Raw genomic sequence first — 23,585 nt, 5'->3', positions numbered from 1 at the left:
GTGTCAAAATTGCAAGACAAAAATAGGAGCAATAAAATGATAAAAGAAATGAACCGTGCCATGAGAATATCAACACAGTGCATTTGCAACCAGCATGGATCCAGACCAGCCTGCGCATCCCTTCAGTCTGGTCAGGATCCATGCTGTTCACTTTCAAAGCCTATTACCATTAGAGAAACCTTCAGCGAACAGCATGGATCCTGACCAGACTGCACGGATGCGTAGGCTGGTCTGGATCCATGCTGGCCGCAAATGCACTATGTTGGTTTTCTCATGGCGCGGCTCATTAATGTGCAAAATATAACAGAAAAGCTCAAACAGAAGAAAGGTATAAATGTTATACCCAAGTGGCTCCTTGCACAACTAGGAGGTGAAAATAAACACATCAAACATGCACATAGAAAACTAGCTCCAAAAATCTTATTTCTGACCTCTAAATATTTGTATAAAAACACTTGTGTTAAAAAAATTATGTATATGTACCAAAAATACAAATTTATTATATCAACTGGTCACGTTGAAAAAAAAAATATTATGCAAAATTCTGAGTAGTTCTTTTAATTGTAAACATTTGAAACTGTATAAACAGAACTATAAATAAGTTACTTCAGCTGGCTTTATTCATACAAATTGCCCCAAAGCCATATTACACAAAATAAACCATAGGCATTCCCAACATTTAAACATTTAGTTTTAAGTTTTCCATATCTTATACCCGTCGTATTTTTCATCCTCAAGAATAATTCTGATATCATAGATACTGAAATAAATAATGTTCAAACTTAGCCATACTGAGAGGTTGGGTGACATATTTTGCATCCTGTAAGATTTATCTCCCCTTACAATGCATGTGAGACAACTTGAGCTGTCATGTATTACGGCAGAAACAGTTTTCATCTTAATATCTGACATTTAAATGTTTTCTTTGATATAGTTATATATTCTACAGAATTGCCAAAATGTTTTACTCTCAACTTTTCTTTCATGCATGGCTCAACGGTCTTCAGATAAATTCTTTTTTTTTTTTTTTGAAAATTAAAGTTTGAAAACACACCAGATAACCTTTTATTTAAACTGTTCTCAGACTTATGTTTCAAATCAGCTTTCAATTTTTGTCTACAGAATGCAAACAGGTTGTTACCACAGATACAAGGTTTTGTACTGCCACAAGGTGGAGCCACTGAAGGGTGCCATGCAATCATGTGACTGATCATGTGATCAGTTGACCTACTTTATTTTCAACTTTCTCAGATTTTTCAGATTTTCTCGAGTCAGAAGTGTTGATACTTTCGCCTGACCTTGCGGGTGTTACGACGCTGACGGAATCCAGGGCCTCTTCGTCTGAGACCCCGCTTTCTTGTAAAAAATTTGATGGGACGAGACCCTTGCGACCACTAATCTCAGCCATGTAGAATCCATCATCATCCATCTCACCATAACAGACAACGAAATCGCCAGCCTTGAATGATAACTCCACCTGTAACAAAGTAAGAAAATGTCAGCATTAAGACATTTGTCATTTTTTGATTGTGTGTGCCATTGTTTTCTTCACCATTAGGAGATATTACTGGTACACCTTTAATGTAATTTTCTCCAGAGCAAAATCATTATAATAAAATTCTTATCTTCACTATTTTAAGATAAGCAGACATGCAGTTTATATGCCCAAAAATTATTCAAATATCATTGACATAACAGGTCTAGCTGAATAGGGATTACAATTCCGATCACATATTGTTGTCTAAATATATACATGAATTTCTGGGGGGACTAATTTTCATGGTTTTTGTGGTTGTGTCAATCTACAAAATTAAATCCCAAACAACAAGCAAAGTTTTTGATAAATGCAAGATAAAAGGAAATCCACGAACTCATATCCATGTAATAGCCAGTTTTGGCAAAATCACGAAATTTTATACCCACAAAGTTAAATAATTTCACAGTATAAAACACTACTCAAACACTACCTCTGCATCTACATTGGGCGACAGTTCTTGTGGATCATAGTCATACAGAGCAACCATTCTACGGACAACAACCTCGCCTGATATAGACGGTAAATCACTGGGGCTCAGGTGTATTCCGTTGGTAGTAATTGGCTTCATGTATTTATCAGATGCTGTAAGAGAAGCAGATAGATTAAACAAGCTTTTGTTCCACCTAGATAAGAGCTCTTCTATCATTTATAATTGTCAATTGTCTTACATTCAGTGTTAGTTTATCATGCAGTCAAACTTGTGCTAAAGACCACTTCTAAATAAGGCTTTTATGTTAGTTTATCATGCAGTCAAACTTGTGCTAAAGACCACTTCTAAATAAGGCTTTTATGTTAGTTTATCATGCAGTCAAACTTGTGCTAAAGACCACTTCTAAATAAGGCTTTTAACCTTTAGCCTGCTAAATTTTTAAAATGGACTGGTCCATCATTCAACCTGGGCAGTACAATTTATTATTCTAAGGGGTGTTTACTGAAAATTTACTGACTAAACAGTGCACATCATGGCCTGCACTGGTCTCAAAGGCAAAATCACTTGCTGCCTGCAGGCTTAAGGTTAACAAAACAATGTCGATGCAACGTGTACACATCATAATATTGCAAAGATTATAAGTCCACAATTGTTTTATCATTAGAAGTTCTGACTTGTTATGCACAGTAATGTTGCAATATCATAATCAGTAGCTTTCAACATCATATATCAACTCTCATTGGCCAGTTTAGCAGGCTTTTTTTTAGTACATGTGCAATATACAGTTTTCATTAACAGAAGTGAAGCTGCACTGATCATGTGCCATTTTGTCCAGTGAAAATAGTTCATATTATCTTCTTGGCTAGAGACGATCAAGTAGCTCCTTACCAGACAACTGTTCTGAGATTGCCGAGTTTGACATGGTACCATTCTGCTGTACTTCCTGCAGCAGTTGTTCCTCAAGTTCCGGGTCGTCCACTTGAATCTCCGACACCATGTTACATGGTATATACCCGACACGACCTTGACATTCTCCTCGATAAAACCCATCTGCATCTTTGTCACCAAACACCTACACAATATAAATCATGTCATTATCATACAATATACACATGTTACAGGGCTCAATTTTAACTCTGTAGGGCAAAAATCAACTATATTTTTACTTGCGCAAACCAAGTTTTTGGTTGCCAAAATGTAACATGATGTGACCAGATTCTACAGTTGTAAATGATTTTCTGAGAAGTTTTTCTTGGGATCTTTCATATTTCTGCCCTACGGGCAACTGAATATCATTTTTACCTGCTCGCACTCCACATTTACCTGCCCTGGGATATAGGGCAGTCCTTAAGGTTGAGCCCTGCATTATACCAGAAGTGAAGTGATAAAGGCACTACGATTCAACATTTGAAAATTTGCCCTTTCTGACATCAGGAAATGTCCTACCACTAACTATCGGATGAGTTGGTAATGTTAATTCATAGAATTTCCCAGCCATGCAACACCATATAAATAAAACAAACAGAAATGCAAATGAAAGTGAAACTCTGAACCAGCCATTCAAAAGGTGTTGTCTAGAGAATTTTCTATTTTTAGCTCTGTTCTTCCCTTGATTTTTGACATAATTTGAACATGCTTGGTACAGAGTCACAAAAGAAACATTTGTGTGAAATTATTTCAAATCTGGACAGCAGTTTCTGACTAGATTTTTGAAGATTCCACTGTATACATATCAGGAAAAATGACCGCACCCCACATGTGGAATATGTTTTTCAATGAATCCAAATATTCTGAATAATCTCAGTAGAGGGTCAACCAATAAACATTTTTATGTAAAACTACTTCAAAGTCAGACCACTGGTGAAGATTTTTCTATTTTTAGCACATGCAGCCACTGTATTCAACCAATCGGAATCTTTTGAACAACCCTAGTGGAGGACTTTCCAAGAAACATCCACAGGAAGTTTCATCGATTTCAATCAAATGTCTTCAGATGATACATTGTATGACCACCAGATGAAGGATGGTGAGTGATACAACTGCCCATCCCAACCACTTTGTACTTGGTAAGTGCGAAAAAACCTCAAGACTTCTTCAATAATTAGTACAGTCATGTATATCTATATTCAATTTATAAAATCATTTTACAGCGGTATTTCATTTATCCAATGGCATTGCTGAATCTATTTCTATCTACATAAACTTACACACTAAATGTTGTGATTGGGTTTAAGGTTTAGCAGTATATGACAAAACAACAGATTTTTTTAGTAAATGAACAGCATCTTGACCAACAACTTATCTTTCCAATATATGTTTTACTGTTCTGTCCCACAGAGTTGGATACTAAAAATATTCTAAAGGAGTTGTCCCCATTTAATTTGTTTGTTTGTTTTGGGTTTAACGTTGTTTTTCAACAGTATTTCAGTCATGTAACGGCGGGCAGTTAACCTAACCAGTGTTCCTGGATTCTGTACCAGTACAAACCTGTTCTCCGCAAGTAACTGCCAACTTCCCCACATGAATCAGAGGTGGAGGACTAATGATTTCAGACACAATGTCGTTTATCAAATAGTCACGGAGAACATACGCCCCGCCCGAGGATCGAACTCACAACCCCGCGATCCATAGACCAACGCTCTACCTACTGAGCTAAGCGGGCGGGTTGTCCCCCTTTAAATAAGAATTCTATTTGTAAAGAAATTAATGTAAACAATTGTTAAAAATGATATTTTACCTAGTTTTGTAAAGTTTAAACACTGGTACATTGTTGCAAGTGCATCAAAACGTAGACATGTAATAGCTTTTTAAAAATGGTGAGTTTTTAAAGGCACTGAACTGTCCAGAAGTGTGGCTCCTTCATGCAGTCCCTTTCCGGAATTCAATATATATATGAGTAAATTGTCAATGCTTTTGTAGAATAATATAAATGTTTTATATGCTGTTAAATATTCCTGTAAAACAATGCTTTCTTTCTATGATTTGATGACGTTCGAACTTTTTTCTTTCGAAACATGGACCTATATCTTAACGCCATTTTTCAACAGTATTTCAGTTATGTAACAGTGGGCAGTTAACCTAACCAGTGTTCTTGGATTCTGTACCGGTACAAACCTGTTCTTCTCAAGTAACTGCCAACTTCTTTCTCCACATGAATCAGCAGTGGAGGATGAATGATTTGAGACACAATGTCTTTTATCAAATCGTCACGGAGAACATACACCTCGCCCAGAGCTCGAACTCGTGCCCCGCGATCCATAGATCTGCGCTCTCCGTATTGAGCTAAGCGGGCGGGGTAACATTTCTATCTGAAAAATTTTTTATATACTTACTTTGATTATCTGTCCTTCTCTAAATGGTAACTCTTCATCCAGTGAATCCACATTTGGTGACATAGTTTGTGGATCATAATCAAATAAAGCTACAAATAATCTTATCCTGTTATCATCAACAGGTGGATTGATCTCGCCAGTTATTGAATCGTCATCTGATTCTGGGTAATTCATATCACTTTGTTCTCTTTCCAATTTAGACAGCTCAAGTGGTTCTACTTGAGCCAAGTAACCGTAATTAGCATTTGATTTAGAGTTAGGACTAGGAACCGGACTTCTGCTCTGATGTCTTGCTGTATGTTCCGGACTAGCACCTGATCTCCGATGACCATGTGGACTATGCCGATCATGCAACCTGTCTGAATTCCTTGGACTACTTTTAGATCGTGGACTTTCCTTAATCTTGGGACTAACTCTTGAACCAGGGCTTTCACTTTTTGAATGTCTTGGGCTTGAGCTTCGAGCCACGTTAGCACTGTTTGGACTGGCACCTTTGTTTGATCTGGAATCTCCAGTTTGTCTTGAAATATCATCACTTTTATCACGTTTAGAATGATCACGAATATGCCTAGGTGAATGCGAATCAGCTGAATAATTATCTTCCCGATATCCGTCACGTTTATCCATTCTGGCACTATATTTTGCGTCTTTTTCCGCACTTTGTTCTGATGAAAATTTTGATGATTTTGTGTTGCTCCCTACAGGGTCTGATTTCACATATTCCGCTCTCTCTCCAGAATTCTGTTTTGAAGTCATCTTGTCGATACTGTTTTCTCTTGTAATTTCTAAGAAATCCAGGAAAATAATTCTACATTTTGTTCTTAATACTGGCTAAATATGCATAGAATTACAAAGAAAATTCAAGATTCAAAGATATTAAATTTCATAACAAAAGCTCATCAAAATGTAAGAGATATTTCTGATTCATTTAATTGAAATCTTTTGAAGAAAGCTAGAAAATTAATAATTTAACTCCTAGCATGTGGCTAGAGAATACTTTGATACTGTTTTTTTTTGCTTCCACCAAGGAAAATGAACTTTTAGTGTTTGATTTATGCTAGCGTAAGTTATTTCCTGGAAGTTACGCAAGGTGTTATATTCCCGAAGAACAAACTTGTAGATCAATGTTCTGTTGCAATATGTGGAGATATAATTAAGTTTGTTTTCTATTTCTTGACTTTTAATTTGTTTGTTTGATTTAAAACATCAGTAATTTAGTTATGTAATTTAGTTAGTAAACCAATAAAGTGTTCCTAGATTCTGTACCAGTACTGGCGTGTTCTCCACAAGTAACTGACCATTTTGCCACAATGAATATGAGGTGGAAGAAAAATGACTACAGACACATGGTCTTGAGAGGGTCATTTTTTACACAACTTACATTATGAATGCATCTCAGATCAGCAATACAGTATTGTGAAATAATCAATATTCATATGGACTACTTTACTTTGGTTTCTCGATTGCATCAACTCACAAAATGAAATTCCAACAAGCAAAATTAAAGATATTCCCATTATTATTTTTTTTATATTTCAAAAATTTGCAATCTGTGAATTAATATCCAAACGAAAAGCTGTTTATAACAAATGACAAAATCTGATGGAACTTTTTTTAGATGTATCCATAGTATATGTCTAAAAAAGAAAAATTGTAATACTAGTTGAGAAAAGACTCATAAATTGTAAAGCTCTTAACACTACAGAGAGACAGAGAGGAAATTCTGGTCCTGCTTTCACAAATGTTCTTCCATTTCAGAAATAAGATACTCTTTTGATGTAAAAACAGTTCATGTATCCAAAAGTCTGAAGTTTTTGAAATCCCAGTATCTAAATACAGAACCTCAAACTTATGGTGCAAAATTTTTGAATTTTTGTGAAAATAAGGCCTGGTATCCAAATTTAATGAAATAATCTGGCTATAAAATAATCATTCAACAAATCCTATAAGACTGTATAGAGGATGAGACTGCACACTTGCACATGTTCATCTACATACAGTAAATGTCTTCATATAAACTTCTGCTAAAAAACTAATTGATTTACCCTGCAAGTTTAAGACTTCAGGTTGAGATTTTACAAGGAAATTTTAAATGTGTACAGCTCCTTTAAAACCTTTTATGTTTGTTACTTTGACACCTGAAGACATTTGTTGAAATAAAAAAAGAAATTTAAGACAAGTGCATGTAGTCATGTACATGAATGAAATCACATCCTCTCTTGTAACTTACCATCAAAGATCAGAGTTTTTCAAAACTTACCTATTTGTGGCACAGTTTTTGAGGATATAGCTTTCTCTTTCTTCTCATTGGCTGGACTAGAAAATGGATGCTGCTGGTCATGTGATTTGCTGCTGACTGCTGATTGGCTACTTTGTACAGACTTCCCATCATGCACTTCTGCATTTGTTTCCTGTTGACCAAAAAATATATAGTTACACATTTTGCAGCATATTATATGAATTTCAGTTTAAATACACTCTACTATCAATTATTCTGAAAGAAAAAAAACACATCTGATTACCAGCAATCTACAGTATCAATCATGAAGAAAAATGCATAGAACAAAATATGATAACTCTATATTAATTATTAACTTCATGCTAAATGATGCAGATGTCTGTGACAGTAACTGTTTTAGTGATTATAAGAAACAATCCTGAAATTACTCAGGTAATTCTAGTATTTCCTCATGCACTGATCTAAATCAAAGGAGAAAACTAAATGAAGCCTATTGTTGATGCTTACTAGTCACTCAGGTGAGAAATTCTATGATAATATTTCTTATAAATGGTGGCCACAAATTTCATTATCAACTAACGAGAAAATTAAAAGTCAAATATAATTTAAACAAAAGATTTCATGAATAACCAAACTGGAATGTCCTTGCTTATTGTTAAGTTCTTTTCTTGTGACCTTGTACATTGAGGTATAGATCTGACATTCCTTCTTATTACCTGTGTAGTTTCATTGGAATCCATTTGAACTATTTATACAAAATAAGTTATAACTGAAACACAAACTGTTTAGGATGTACAAACTAACAAACTCATATACCGTCTCACAAATTGTTGTACGACACCCTCTGAGGGAACTTTACCATTTAAAAAATCAATCATGAATATAATTATTAACCTTCTTTCTTTTTGGGCTTTTTACAGTTTTAGGTAACAACAGCAAAATGATCTATTTATGATCTATTTATGATCTTAGATTCAACCACTTTAAGTCATTATCAGTAAGTATCCAAAAACTACCCCAGTAGAATACATACTTGTGTCCATTGCCATGTATAGGCCTTACACAGCCTTATAAGAGAATAATTATATTATTTAAAGTCTTGACTGTCAGTCAGGAATAAATAGTGATGGGGATTTACTGACTAAAAACTATTTTTCAAATTAAACTGGTTCATGCATGGGAACACAAACAGGATTTAACATGCAAAATGTGATCATTCTTTGAACTGAAGAAGGACAATTTATAATGTCGTATATATTTGCCGCCACTATCTTACATGTTATCCCTATATTTACCATTTTCACAAAACTCGTATATGAGCCGCACCATGAGAAAACTAACATAGTGCATTTGCAACCAGCATGGATCCAGACCAGCCTGCACATCAGCGCAGTCTGGTCAGGACCATGCTGTTTGCTAACAGTTTCTCTAAGTGCAATAGATTTGAAAGCAAACAGCATGGATCCTGACCAGACTGGATGCACAAGCTGGTCTGGATCTATGCTGGTCGCAAATGCACTATGTTGGTTTTCTAATGGTGCAGCTCATATACTGTTGTAACGCAAGACATATATTTCAACACACTGTCAAATGCAACACAACTTATACCTTATTTTCATGCAGGAAAAGTTCAGATTTTTTTTTCATTTCATCTCTTGGTAAAGTCAACAGCAGTATTATTTCCTTGTTGTTTTGTATCAATGTGCCAACACTTTTAAGTTTGCCTTACTGGTATTTTGTGTATACTACTCAAATGAAAAGTGAAATGACAACGCACTGTTGTGATGATAGAGATGTAACAGAGATTTCATACTTGTATGCTTACATATATGTAAGATTTCCTATTTTACCTCAATAAGCACTTGAATGTTAACCCTTAGCCTGCTAAATTTCTATAATGGACTGGTCCATCATTCAATTTGGGCAATATCATTTATTATTCAAAGGGGTGTTTACTGAAAATTTATTGACAGAATAGCGAACAGTGCAGACCATGATCAGACTGCATGGATGTGCAGGCTGATCTTGGTCTGCACTGGTCGCAAAGGCAGAATTATTGCCGCCAGCAGGCAAAGGGTTAAAGTTCAAAATGTTGCAAGCTTTTCGAAAAACTATTGTCTTAAGTACCTGTAAACACAACCTTACATATTTTAAACATGTAGATTGCATGGACAATACTGGCAAATGCTTAGTGTTATGTATTTGGAATTACTTCACATAGGCATACAGAAATTGGAACCTCTGAAATGATAACATCCGGTCAACAGATTGTTTCAGATGAAACTAAAAGTTGATTATAGAAGTCAAGACTGAAGATAAAATCTGAACTTCTGCCTACACAATTCTGGTTCTAGAAAAGCGTTCTAAAATTAGAGGTTGTATTCTGTCTATCTTGTCAATGGGATATAATGGAACATGTTTTCATGCTAAATTCTAAGTAGAAAGCACAACAAACATTCCAGAACACTGTTCTGTTCTATTCCATTGACACTGGAGGAGTGTTTGGAATTCTCAATGAGATAAGCCCATGGTGAAATCTATATATGAGAACTAAACAGGCATTTCTGGGTCATAACATCTATACATTTCTAGGTGAAAATTCTTTTTTCAAAAATAAAAAAGGGATAAAACAACACAAGTAAAGATTAAAACACTCTGTGCTTGTTAGGTGCTCAGTGTAAAAATAAACCTTCTGTAAAAATGTTAGCAAAAAAAAAACACGGGTGTGAGAAATTAGAAAACGGGTGTCAGGACATGACGTTACATACATCTTATAGTATATTTCTGTTATACCATTATAATGATAATATTTATCAATATAACCATGATATTATATATTCTATCAAAAGCATTTAATCAGTTAGTTTAAAGCTATATTGCAAACACAATCACTAACAATGAATTTTTTATATTAAATATCATATGGTTAATAACAAAAACATTCCAAATGATCAAACTGAAAGTTTGTTTAGTGAGGCTATAATTTTAGCAAAAATAATGCAGAATCAACTTGTAGGATGTACAAAAATCATATAATTGTATTATTACAGGATTTTAGAAAAATTATGAAGTAGGTTTGAGTTCTTTATCACACCCCGCCACCAACAACAAAAAAATAAGAAGCCCCGATAAACCATCATGCCTTAGACAAGTGTTTATAAGGATATGGGGTTTCCCAAAACCACTCCAAAATTTCAAATCAACCAATCCTAACCTCTGTTAGATTTCTCTGATAAATTTCTTCAAAATCTGAACTGTCATTGGACAGGTTTGTGAGACCATTGACCAATGAATGCAAAGTATCTTTGAGAGGACTGTTTTCATTGGCTGATTCTGGTGAGGATGGTTCCTCAACTTCAGGAATGTCCGACAATTCAGAGCAACTACTGTCATAAAATGCATCCGGAAAACTTGTTGGCACTAAAGCCTTCTGTGAAAAAAATGTTTATAGCGTCACTTTATCTCATAAAACATTTGCAAACAAAGCTAAAGCTGTTTTTTTGTTGTTTTTTTATCCAGTATGATGTCCAAGCCAAAAATCTTTTACTCCGTGTTTTCACTTCGTCAGAAATTTTAATTCTACACAATGAAATGCGACATTATAAATTGTATCAAACACAAATAACAAGAAATTGGTGCAAAATGTTTCTCAAACAGTACTTTTAGGTTGGTGTTGTGTGTTAAATATCAAAATATTTATTGGCAGTAACAATACTGGCTTGGTTATCATAACAGTATTCAAGATTCTGTCCCGCTTCTCTAGAATTTAAAAGTTATAAGTGACCAAGTCTATAAAAATTATGTAGCACTTTACGACCTTACAATTCTAGCCACCGATTTATCTACGCAATATTTCAAATATCAAATACAAGTCACAACCTGTAATAATATAACTAAACATATGAACATGTTAAACATGTTTACAATTACACACTTACCATTTCAGATTTCTTCAATTTCTATGAGAAAAAAATACAACAACCTATTTCTAAAATTGTTAGTGATTAGATAAAAAAAAAAAGATTCATACGAAATAGAAAACACTGAATACTCTCCTCTCTATGTTAGGGCTCTATATCCAAAGCTAAAAATGCAAATTAACCATATAAGCTGGCTTGAATCAAATCTTTGTCACATGACCTGTCACATGACCCCTCAAATGACATGAACTACAGCATAGAATGACCATGTTACTAAACATACCTGTTCATAAGCCTTGTCTATCTCTTTAAAAGCAGAGTCTATCACTTCATCCGGGTTGTGACCATGCAGTGGTGATTTCTTAAATTATATTTCATAAATATTTTTAAAAACGAAAACCGATATAAATCAAAGATCTACGTTAAGACAAGGCATCAGCAATCTGACTAAAGTACATCTCCTATTACGCTACGCATAGGATCTGACAACGACCTATTGATGGCCTCGTTCTGACAACCCTTCCGCTAGCCAATCAAAAGTCAACTTACAACATTCTGCAAGCTTTAAAATGCCTTGGTATTTGATATTAACAATTTCTATGTAGAACAATGTCAGATAGCCGTTTAGCTCAGTGGGTAGCGCACTTGCTTTGTAAGCGAGAGGTCCCGGGTTCGAGCCCTGGATTAAATGCAAATTTTTCTTACTCTTTAACATTCGAACAAGTTGTCTGATTGGTTCAAATAGAAATAGATTTGCGAAAATAAAAATAGCAATCTTGGAAATCCAAAATATACAGAAGACGAATGTGAATGGGTCGTTCTCAGATCTTCGTTTAGAAGATCAAGTACTTTAGTCAGATTGAGGCATCAGTGACTCAGTAAAGAAAATACAAGCAACATTTAAGTGGCAATACCATTTCTGAGAGCCAGATTTTATTCTGGGGATATATGTGCAGTAGGGACACTTAACAACATTCAATCCAAATTTTAGGGAAAATACATAAAATGTATCAGTGTTATGCAATTGCCTTTTTTTACCATCTAAGAAGAATCTGATTCAATAGGAATTTGACTGCATTACACAAGATCAGGGGTAAAATCATAGTGCTGCCCTATATGAAATACTTATATCTCTACTAACCCTGACTTTCTGTGTGGCCTCTACAGCCTGTGATTTTGCACCACCAACAGTAAGTTCCTTGACAAGGTTCTGAGGAAGTCGAACAACCTCAGAACTTGCTGACTCCACTTTTTCCTTCGAAACAGTACACACACTCAGCGCTTTTGGCACAAAACCGCGGAAATCCTCTGACGTTAGTATGGAATGATCATCTGAAATAAGTTCATGTATTTTTTTAATTACCCTGCTAAATTTCTATAATGAACTTGTCCACCTTTCAATTTGGATAGTACCATTAACTGTTAAAAGGGGTGCTTACCAGAAAGATACTGACTGAATGGCAAACAGTGCAGACCATGATCAGCCTGCATGGATGTGTAGTCTGATCATGGTCTGCATTGGTCGTGAAGGCAGAATCACTTGCCGCTAACAGGCTAAAATTTTGACTTTTATGTAGATTATTTACCTATAAAATTGACACTTTTAACACGTACGAATCCAGTTCTAAAGCAAAAATGGACAACTTCCTCTCACAAGAGTGATGGTGCTTCAAGGTTAAAGTCTTAATGAGGCACAAGGTCTTAGCAGTGATGGAGGATTCAACCCTGTTATAATTTTGCCAAAAATATTTTCAAAAGCAAACTGTTGAATTACTTTGTGATGTTAAACAGTAACGGAGAACAGAACTTACTAGTGGCCCCATGAACATGTTTTATTTTCTGACCATCTGCATATACATAATATCCGGATACTGAAGCACCATTTGAAAATCCCGAAGTATCTATGGTAACGGGTAACCATGTTAATAAAATACTGCCTTCTTGTGGACCCGACTCAACCTGAACACTGACCGGAGGGTCTGGAACACCTGAAATCATTATTCATATTGTAAAAGGCAAAAAATCTATATCCCATACTTCAATCTAAAAAGATTACATGTAGTTTATTATTATTGATGAACACTAAGAGGAAAAAGGTGTTTTTAGGAAAATTTTAATGTCAACATTAACAATAAGTCTTCCCTAAACTTTGTTACTGTACTAATATTGAAATGTCATCTGCCTGACATTTAAATGTTGTCTGCTTGAGTGTAATAACAAGCTAAATGTGATACCAGCATAAGGCTGCTGTATATTAGATCAAAGGCAATATGACAAGCACTTGCACTTCTGGTTATACTTTTTTTTTTTAAATTAAAGTATTTAAAAAAAATTTGCAGACAGTAATATATTGAATATATAAACATGGGTTTTACTAATACACCTTTTAAGTAAGGTTCCCTATCCATGTCTATAGAAAAACAAAAATTAGTTTTGAAAAAAAAAACATGTCTCCCAACACAGATTTCAGGAGAAGAGTGTATGGAGTTGCAGAAGTGTGTATAGAGTTGCAGAAGGGTGTATGGAGTTGCAGAAGGATGTATGGAGTTGCAGAAGGATGTATGGAGTTTCAGAAGGATCAGAAGGGTGTATGGAGTTGCAGAAGGATGAATGGAGTTTCAGAAGGGTGTATGGAGTTGCAGAAGGATGTATGGAGTTTCAGAAGGATGTATGGAGTTGCAGAAGGGTGTATGGAGTTACATAAGGATGTATGGAGTTGCAGAAGTCTGTATGAAGTTGCAGAAAGGTGTATGGAGTTGCAGAAGGGTGTATGGAGTTGCAGAAGTGTGTGTATGGAGTTTCAGAAGGATGTATGGAGTTGCAGAAGGGTGTATGGAGTTGCAGAAGGGTGTATGGAGTTGCAGGATGTATGGAGTTGCAGAAGTGTGTATGGAGTTTCAGAAGGATGTATGGAGTTGCAGAAGGGTGTATGGAGTTGCAGGATGTATGGAGTTTCAGAAAGGTGTATGGAGTTGCAGAAGGGTGTACGGAGTTGCAAAAGGATGTATGAGCTGCAAAAGGGTGTATGGAGTTGCAGAAGGGTGTATGGAGTTGCAGAAGTGTGTATAGAGTTACAGAAGGATGTATGGAGTTGCAGAAGGGTGATGGAGTTGCAGGATGTATGGAGTTGCAGAAGGGTGTATGGAGTTGCAGAAGGGTGTATGGAGTTGCAGAAGGGTGTATGAATGGAGTTGCAGAAGGATGTATGGAGTTGCAGGGTGTATGGAGTTGCAGGGCAGAAAGGTGTTTGGAGTTGCAGAAGGGTGTATGGAGTTGCAAAAGGATGTATGAGTTGCAGAAGGATGTATGGAGTTGCAGAAGGGTGTATGTTTGAGTTGCAGAAGGATATATGGAGTTGCAGGGTGTATGGAGTTGCAGGGCAGAAAGGTGTATGGAGTTGCAGAAGGGTGTATAGAGTTGCAAAAGGATGTATGAGTTGCAGAAGGGTGCATGGAGTTGCAGAAGGGTGTATGGAGTTGCAGAAGTATGTATAGAGTTGCAGAAGGATGTATGGAGTTGCAGAAGGGTGTAAGGAGTTGCAGGATGAATGGAGTTGCAGGATGTATGGAGTTGCAGAAGGGTGTATGGAGTTGCAGAAGTATGTATAGAGTTGCAGAAGGATGTATGGAGTTGCAGAAGGGTGTATGGAGTTGCAGGTTGAATGGAGTTGCAGGATGTATGGAGTTGCAGAAGGGTGTATGGAGTTGCAGAAGGATGTATGTATGGAGTTATGTATGGAGTTGCAGAAGGATGTATGGAGTTGCAGGGTGTATGGAGTTGCAAGGTGTATGGAGTTGCAGAAGGATGTATGGAGTTGCAGAAGGATGTATGGAGTTGCAGGGTGTATAGAGTTGCAGGATGTATGGAGTTGCAGAAGGGTGTATGGAGTTGCAGAAGGATGTACAGAGTTGCAGAAGGATGTAGGAGTTGCAGAAGGATGTATGGAGTTGCAGAAGGGTGTATGGAGTTGCAGATTGCAGAAGGATGTATGGAGTTGCAGAAGGATGTATGGAGTTGCAGAGGGATGTATGGAGTTGCAGAAGGGTGTATGGAGCTGCCAAAAATAGTTAGAGTTTCATGCTCCCTCTGGTCTTTTTGTGACAAATAGTTGTGCCAAGTTATTCGAAAAATTTATAATTTTGATATAAACAAATTATACATATCTGCTTACCACCACGTGCTGTCATGAACTCAATATTTGAAGATAACTTCTCTGGCTTAATATTATTGTCCTCTATTTTCCCATGTAGATTTCTCGCCTGAATTTTTGCTGTATGAGATGTAGCTGGACTTAACCCTACAAAGACAAGATGATAAAGTTTGAAAGATATAGATTTATATAGACAGACTGAGAATCTTAATTCATATTGGAGAGAACCAAATTTCAGTCAAAATATCATTAATATTCAAGTCTGTAAACTATTTCCTTGGAGGTGTTATTCTCAGTCAACTCATCTAAATCCATTCTAACTCCTATGCTATGAGATATTATCAATACATTCATATTCAAAGCGTCTTCTATATGTAGATTAGGCTGTCATATTTTCTATGAATTCTTTTAATGGCACACTGGAATAAGAGCTGTCAGAGGACAGCAATGCTAGACTATTCAAAAGCTGTGTAATTTTTTTTTAAAGGTTTGACTACAATGCTATAAATAAGCATAACAAGGGAACAGCTTCATTTTAATGTAATTAAAGAGTCATATATATACATAACTTTTCCCTTTTATGATCTAAATGGCATACCAGTTTACCTATAAATTGTATGTTACAAACAGGGATAAATAACTTTGTCAAAGGACATATTAGAGTTATGCAACCTGTGCACTGTAGTGAACAGGTGTGTAAAATTTCTATTTTGTTCCAACTCTTGGTTACTGAGATACCAGCTAACATACAAAAACTTTGCTAAAACCTGAAGTTGAAAATGGGGCAATAACTTTTGTCTAAAAGCACAATACAGTAAATGACATGAGTAATACAAGTCAGATCATCACAGTGAACAAGTGTGAACAGTTTCAGCTCATTCATACAAGCAAACTTTGACATACCATTTTACATATTAATACTTAACCAATCAGGATGCAGATGCAATGCATGAGTGCAACAGCTCATATTCTTTAAAGAGCTAAAATATAAAAACCTTTTGACAGTGAAATTCACTACCTACCATCCTTCATACAAAAGATTTCAATATACAAGAACTGTTTCACTGTAATTAAAGGTCACCCTAGAATCTACATTTAATCTATATTGAAGGAAAAAAAACACCAACAGCCATGCACTATAAGCGTTACAAAAGCTAACAGCAATTTTGTTGCTACAATTTTTTTTGCTGAGAAAATTCGCTACTGAGCAAGTGTTAACCAATAACATTTAAAACACAGTCAATAATTAACATTTCATGCATCCTCATAAGGGTAAATCAATCAGCGTTTTTAACGTAAATGTTCAATTTCTCATTCAGACGGACATAATCTGATTGTTATCTGCCCTGTGCACGCAGAACATCCCGTAAAAGCAAGTGCAAGTTTTTGTTTATATAATGGTAAAATCTAGAATACACTCAGTCACACACATTTTTTGTAATTGTTTTGAGAACATAAATTTCTAAATGATTACATCTGAATAAAAATTTTAATTGCAAAATGTGTGCATGAAGATATTATTGCCAGCTAAAGCTTCATCAATTTAGTATGCTAATGCAGAAATATAAGGTATTATCAAAAGTTTAAAAAACTTCAACCTTGCTGAGAAATCTTCCAGGCAGACATGTCCAATATCTATCATTGATTTGCATTTACATGACAGGGAAATTTGGCTCTTCTTGTCACTTGTACAGAATCAATGCAAACTTTTTTGTGTTCTGCTTGGTTTAGGGTCACACTGACACAATCTAGCTCATATGGCAACTTTTCCAGCTTTTATAATGTACAAAGACTCAAGGAGCCCCCAAAGGTGCCTATCCCAGTTATTGCTTAAGGCATGGGCTGGCACCTGGGTAGAACCACTGACCTATAAGCCAGCTGGATGGCTTCCACACATGATGAATTCTAGGCGCCAAGCGAGGTTCGAACCCACTTCGGCCATGGACAAGAGATTCATAGTTGGCAATTTTAAGCACTTGGCCCTGAGGTCTCTCAAAACATTTTGATACCTTTTAATTTTTTTCTTCATTTACAAGAGTTTTGCGACAAATGTTTACAAGGGCATCCTACTATACTGGCAATCTCAAACAAACAAAAAGCTATAAGGGAAAAGAACTTCTAAAAATTACTACACTGAGAACATAAAAAGAAATTCAGAAGATTTAAAACTTGAAAGTAACATCTGGTCAGAACTTTATATTCAATTTCAAAGTTAAACAGGCAGTAGCATGGCAGAGTATGAATATATATTAAACATTATAACAGTTTTTATAATGCAAGCTAACCTAACGGGGGTGGGGGCGGGGGGAGTTATACCTGTAAGTTTATGAGAGTATACCCCAGGCTTCACCACACGTATTTCTACATTGTTAACAAATATTGCGTGATGTAAACAACTATCTCCTGGAGTCCACGATATTACAGCCGAGTTTGCCGTTACGTCACTCAGTCGGAGATCAAACGGTGCTGGGATCACATCTGTAGGATGGAATTATGGGTAAAACAGGTTTTGTTAGTGTCTGGTGTTGATTATATTATTTCTAAAAACACACAAATACATGCCTTTCCAGAAAAAAAAATCATATTTCCAAAATGACTTGTGTTGTGTTGCTATAAATAGCAGAGAATGTGCAAAAAGTCTGTCTTCCAGTAAAAGCTGTCCAATCAAAGATGTACTTAACATGTTAACTTTTGGAAATTTACATAAAATGCATAAATAAAACTAATGACAATAATTCATTTAATAATTCTTTTAATAAGTATGGTAACTTTTTGCACACCCTGTAAGGCAAAAAAAAAAAAAAAAAAGAGTAAAAAAAATGCAACATTAAATCTTCTAGGCCGCATCCCATAAGCTGTGAATTTCTGCAGAAATGTTACACTTTTCTAGAGCGAAATTCGCCATATTTTGGAGATTTCCATCTTATGGGGTCAAAGAGTGGCTGTTATTATTAACAGTTAACAATTTTTCTAACTTCTGAAAAACTGTCCACTTTGTATGTGATGACACAATGATACAATTTAAACTGATCCCTTACTAGTTTAAACTGATGTTAAATCATTCAGATTTTCTGCACATAGCAAAACTTTACAGTAAATCTAGCCTAGCCAAAAAATTAAAATTAACAACAACCTGGGTTTTCTTTCATTCATTTTTATAAACTTAAAATTTTGTTATAGATGCAAGATGAACTTGATAGTTATTTAATCCATTTCAAAATCTATAAATTCTCCTCCAATGTGTTATCACCCTTAAAGTTACTGTTCAGTATTATGTTATCGCTCTTTAATGTCGGTCTCCCTTTAGCATTATGTTAACATCATGTAAGGTTTGTTTCCCTTCAGAATTATGATATCACCCTTTAAACATTGTTTCCCTTTAGTACCATGATATCACCCTTTATATGCTGTTTCCCTTATGTATCATTATATCACACTGTAACTTTCAGTCAATTTAATACTATTATATTATCCCTTCAGAATTATGACATCACCCTTTAAATGTTGTTTCCTTTTGGTACTATGATTTCACCTTAGTAAAGGGAGAATCTTCTTTTTACCACACAGTTTAACCACACACTAGCTGTGAGATATTAAATATTCTGTATTTTGTTATTATTTGGTTGTGCATAAAACCTGGTAAGAAAACGGGATCTTTACCTGTCTCCATATTAAAATATCTATCTATAATATCAAAAATAAACAACATAGATTTTTAAAAGTAAACTGAAAATTATAACTAATGACAAGTGTCCAAAAGTTATAAAAAACGACAAAAGCTAGAAATGTGGAAAAATGTAGAGTTGACTATGAAGCATGTTGTCATGATGTACTGCAAGAAAACTTTACTGGCATAATGAATCATTGGATAAATTACATAATTTACATTCAATCAAATTTAAGTACCTTGTTAATATTCTTGAAAACCATGCTCTGGTTCTTTAGTTGCAAAATTAATTGGTTCTGATCAATATCTGATCAGTGCCAATGGGCAGGAACTTAATGTAATACCTGGCTGACATGCCAGACAACCAATTATTGTTATTAACATTACCGCTAAAGGCTTAGTTTAATATCACAATATTCTGAAATGAGCTGCTAACAATTAAATTTGACTCTTAGCCACCTGGAACTACAAAAAGTTGAGTCTGTATATAACATCCATGTTTTGCTTATTTGTATGCAATTTGTTAGAAATGCAATGCGAGGGCTCAGAGCGGAACTAGGCTATGTGTATATAGAAATAGAAGCAGATAGACTAGTTTCATGCTGAGCCTTCAAATGAGCATAATTATTTGCATTGGCAGAGAACGTTATTCTAGAATTATCTACTCAAGCTTTCTATCCCAGGCATAATCACGACTTTGATTAAAGGAAGAACAATTTTTAAAAAGATAGAAAAAAATCAAGTGCATACTACAGAACAATCAAGACAGAATTTTTAAAGAATGTTTTCTTTCATTCTCAGCAGTTATGACACTGTGTAATGTAAAGATTACTGAGATAAAAAGCATATTAAAAGCTATGATGTGAAATGTACATAAGAAAATTGCGTACCTTTTCCGACAAGAATCGTACACTGGTTGTCATGTGACTGACCCAGAGAGCTGATACAACGCACACTGACCCGGTGGATCTGGAACATCAATCTTTATATATGATATAATTGAAAGACTGGGATTTCACACTTAAATAGGTATGGGTATGGTTTCATTCTAATATCAATAAATGTCAAATATCTAAAAATAGCAATTTCCACATAATTAGCAGTACACATTCAGAGTGTACTTGCAAAATCTGAGTCAAACTTTTTTCAGTGTAAATGTATAAGATGTAAGCATTTTTAAGTTCATATAGAAAGCAGTTTCTATTTTCAGCAGACAATTACTTAATAAGGGTTTTTCTGTACGTATGCATACATGTACAACTTTTTTAATTTCTTACTATTGTGGTTTTCTGAAAAGTAAGTTGATACAACTATCAATTACCTTTTTAAACTTCAATGAAACCAGAAATATATATCTTCAAAACTATACAAGCAAGTCTAAGGTAAATATTAAAAGACACGTGCTATCCTGGAAATGCTTCACAGAATATCTAAAAGTGTGTAGTTCAAAAAATAATCAGACATAAAACTCCTTAAATTATGCATATGTTCACTTGATATTGATGTTGTGTACTTCAGACTGTCATTTTAGAAAAAAATGTATAAAAGTTAGTGCGACCGACACATGGACAGTTCATACTTTGTCTTTAACACCAGGACCATAAAAAGATTTCAGTATTTTTCATACACAAAGTCAAATCATTCAACCATGAAGAAAGCTGAAAAACGGGAACCTTTCAGTCTATTAAAAGGAGGCAACTTTTACCTTCCGAGATTCCACATTTTCTAACAGCGCCTTCGTTCGTTCATTTCCTCGAATTGCAGTTTTAAAGTCACCGTCCAAGAACACATGATATGAGCGTATTTCAGCATTGTCAGCATTGTCAGGCGGTGACCAACTGACAAGAATACTGTTGGCAAGTTGGCGTTCAAGTTGAAGATTTTTAGGAAAGGGAGCACCTGTGGAAATACAGTAACCAAATTGGACCAGAAACTACCAACAAGAGGGCCATGATGGCCCTATATCGCTCACCTGTTATCATTGCACTTGAGGGGAAGAAGGTCCTCAGAAAAAATATCTAAGTCCAAAGGACAGGAACAACAAAGTAAGAAATTTAACCAAACAGAAAAACAAAATTCTTACAAGGTACAGATATGTCAAAATACACCTAAACATTGGAGGTACCATCCATGTTGTACCACAGAAAAGTGGTCTCGGGTTTTCCCTACGGCCAATAATAAAAATGTTACTAAAAATAAGCTATTTATAGTAACGCAAAAGGGAAGTAATCAAAAAGAAAATTATTGTAAGTGAACAAAAGAAGGATCTGCCAAATAAATCTGTTGACATAAATGAAATTTCAGATCAGTATCTTCATTAGTTACGGAAATATACCCATTTCAATTTGAAATAAAGGGAGGTAATTTGACATAAAATCAGTCCATAGTTATCTACCCCGATTGGCTCAGTCCAACTAATGACAATAATGAAATTTCAAATAAGTCCTATAAGTACTTACTGATATAAATCCATTTTGACTACAATCAGGGGAGGTAATCAGATATAAAATAACTCTGGAAACTACGACTGGATCTGATTTATTATGGAATCCAGGATTTATTGTTGTTGAAGATATTTTGGAAGTCTGTATCAAATAAAACCATAAATGAAGTCTCTATATGGCTGCAAAAGCCAAAATAGCCAATTTTGGACCTTTAAGGGGCCATAACTCTGGAACCCATGATGGAATCTGGCCAGTTCAAGAAAGGAAGCAAGATCTTGTGGTGATACAAGTTGTGTGCAAGTTTGGTTAAAATCAAATCATAAATGAAGTTGCTATTGTGCAGACAAGGTCAAAATAGCTAATTTTGGTCCTTTCAGGGGCCATAACTCTGGAACCCAATAGGGGATCTGGCCGGTTCAATAAAGGAACTGAGATCTTATGGCAACACAAGTTTTGTGCAAGTTTGATTAAATTTAAATCATAAATGAAGCTGCTATTGTGCAGAAAAGGTCAAAATAGCTAATTCTGGCCCTTTCAGGGGCCATAACTCTGGAACCCATAATGGAATCTAGCCAGTTCAAGAAAGGAACTGAGATCTTATAGCGATACAAGTTGTGTGCAAGTTTGGTTAAAATAAAATCATAAATGAAGCTGCTATTGTGCAGACAAGGTCAAAATAGCTAATTCTGGCCCTTTCAGGGGCCATAACTCTTGAACCCATAATGGAATCTGGCCAGTTCAAGAAAGAAACCGAGACCTTATGGTGATACAAGTTGTGTGCAAGTTTGGTTAAAATAAAATCATATATAAAACTGCTATTGTGCAGACAAGGTCAAAATAGCTGATTTTGGCCCTTTCAGGGGCCATAACTCTGGAACCCATAATGGGTTTCTGGCCAGTTAAAGAAAGGAACCGAGATCTTATGGTGATACAAGTTGTGTGCAAGTTTGGTTAAAATAAAATCATAAATGAAACCACTATCGTGCAGACAAGAAATTGTTGATGGACGCACGGACGGACGACGGACGAAGGGTGATCACAAAAGCTCACCTTGTCACTATGTAAAAAGGAAACCATTTTTTTTAAAAAAGAAAAGTTGATTTAAGATAAGTGCATATCTGAGTTTAAATGTTACCAGCAAAATGGCTTTGCGACCAGCAACGATCCAGATCAGTGAATACCCACACAGTTTGTTTATCTCCACATCCATTCTGTTTGTTAATCAATTTCAGCACTTGTTTGTAACTGGTAAGCAAGCAGTATGGAACCAGATCAGACTGTATGGATATTCAGGCTGATCTAGATCAGCGCTAGTCACATTGCCCTAACGCTGGTTTTCACACAGTGGTGTTCATTTAATTTCTGTGCATCTTTACGTAACTAACAGACAATTCTTCACCTTGTTCATGTCAACTGCCAATATTTGTATTTGACAAGTTGGGACAATATCAAGTCTTACAAACTTCATAAATATAACAAACTGCTTAATTAGAATAATAAAAAAAATGTTGTGAAAAGCTGCACAAAACCATTTATTTTCAGGAAACAGAATAATTCCCTAGAGTTATTTTCCTGCAGAGTTAATCATGTGTTCACATGTAATTGAATCAATTATTTGTTCAGAATCAATCAATTAGGTACAGAAATAAATTTGAAAATGCATGTTGGGTTTTATTTTCAATGATGGTATCTGGTTCCATCATGCACTTTAACGTGTCCTCTGTTAACAGCAGTATTTGTTGTCTGCAAAAGCCAGTCAAAATCAAAGCTATCAAAGTCTCCTAACAGAAGCTTAAGCACACACAATTTTAGCATTTTTACATAGTGCCAACACATATTCTCTATACTGCCTTTTTTTCAACACTG

The 23,585-nt window shown here is 35.3% G+C and overlaps 1 protein-coding gene across 15 annotated transcripts in view; it reads right to left on the bottom strand.

Annotated features, from left to right (window-relative positions):
• The window catches only part of LOC123534096 (RIMS-binding protein 2-like), a 218,840-nt gene that overhangs the window by 8,504 nt on the left and 186,751 nt on the right, over positions 1-23,585 (bottom strand). For 8 of the 15 annotated variants that reach the window (XM_045316150.2, XM_045316152.2, XM_045316149.2 and 5 more), the window contains 13 exons: positions 20,981-21,174; positions 20,166-20,244; positions 17,925-18,086; positions 15,630-15,755; positions 13,270-13,446; positions 12,600-12,790; positions 11,742-11,819; positions 10,753-10,968; positions 7,560-7,710; positions 5,300-6,084; positions 2,856-3,039; positions 1,968-2,119; positions 1,232-1,477 (listed from right to left, as the gene is read on the bottom strand). In XM_045316150.2, the coding sequence (XP_045172085.2) occupies positions 1,232-1,477; positions 1,968-2,119; positions 2,856-3,039; positions 5,300-6,084; positions 7,560-7,710; positions 10,753-10,968; positions 11,742-11,819; positions 12,600-12,790; positions 13,270-13,446; positions 15,630-15,755; positions 17,925-18,086; positions 20,166-20,244; positions 20,981-21,174 (2,741 nt within the window). Of the gene's footprint in view, positions 1-226; positions 364-1,231; positions 1,478-1,967; positions 2,120-2,855; positions 3,040-5,299; positions 6,085-7,559; positions 7,711-10,752; positions 10,969-11,741; positions 11,820-12,599; positions 12,791-13,269; positions 13,447-15,629; positions 15,756-17,924; positions 18,087-19,268; positions 19,293-20,165; positions 20,245-20,980; positions 21,175-23,585 lie in introns of those variants that run through there. The other 7 variants (XM_045316156.2, XM_045316160.2, XM_045316163.2 and 4 more) reach the window with 5 other exon arrangements.

This window comes from Mercenaria mercenaria, chromosome 12 (genome assembly GCF_021730395.1).
Source record: "Mercenaria mercenaria strain notata chromosome 12, MADL_Memer_1, whole genome shotgun sequence".
Lineage (NCBI taxonomy): Eukaryota > Metazoa > Mollusca > Bivalvia > Venerida > Veneridae > Mercenaria > Mercenaria mercenaria.
This window is presented reverse-complemented; position numbering and strand designations above follow the sequence as displayed.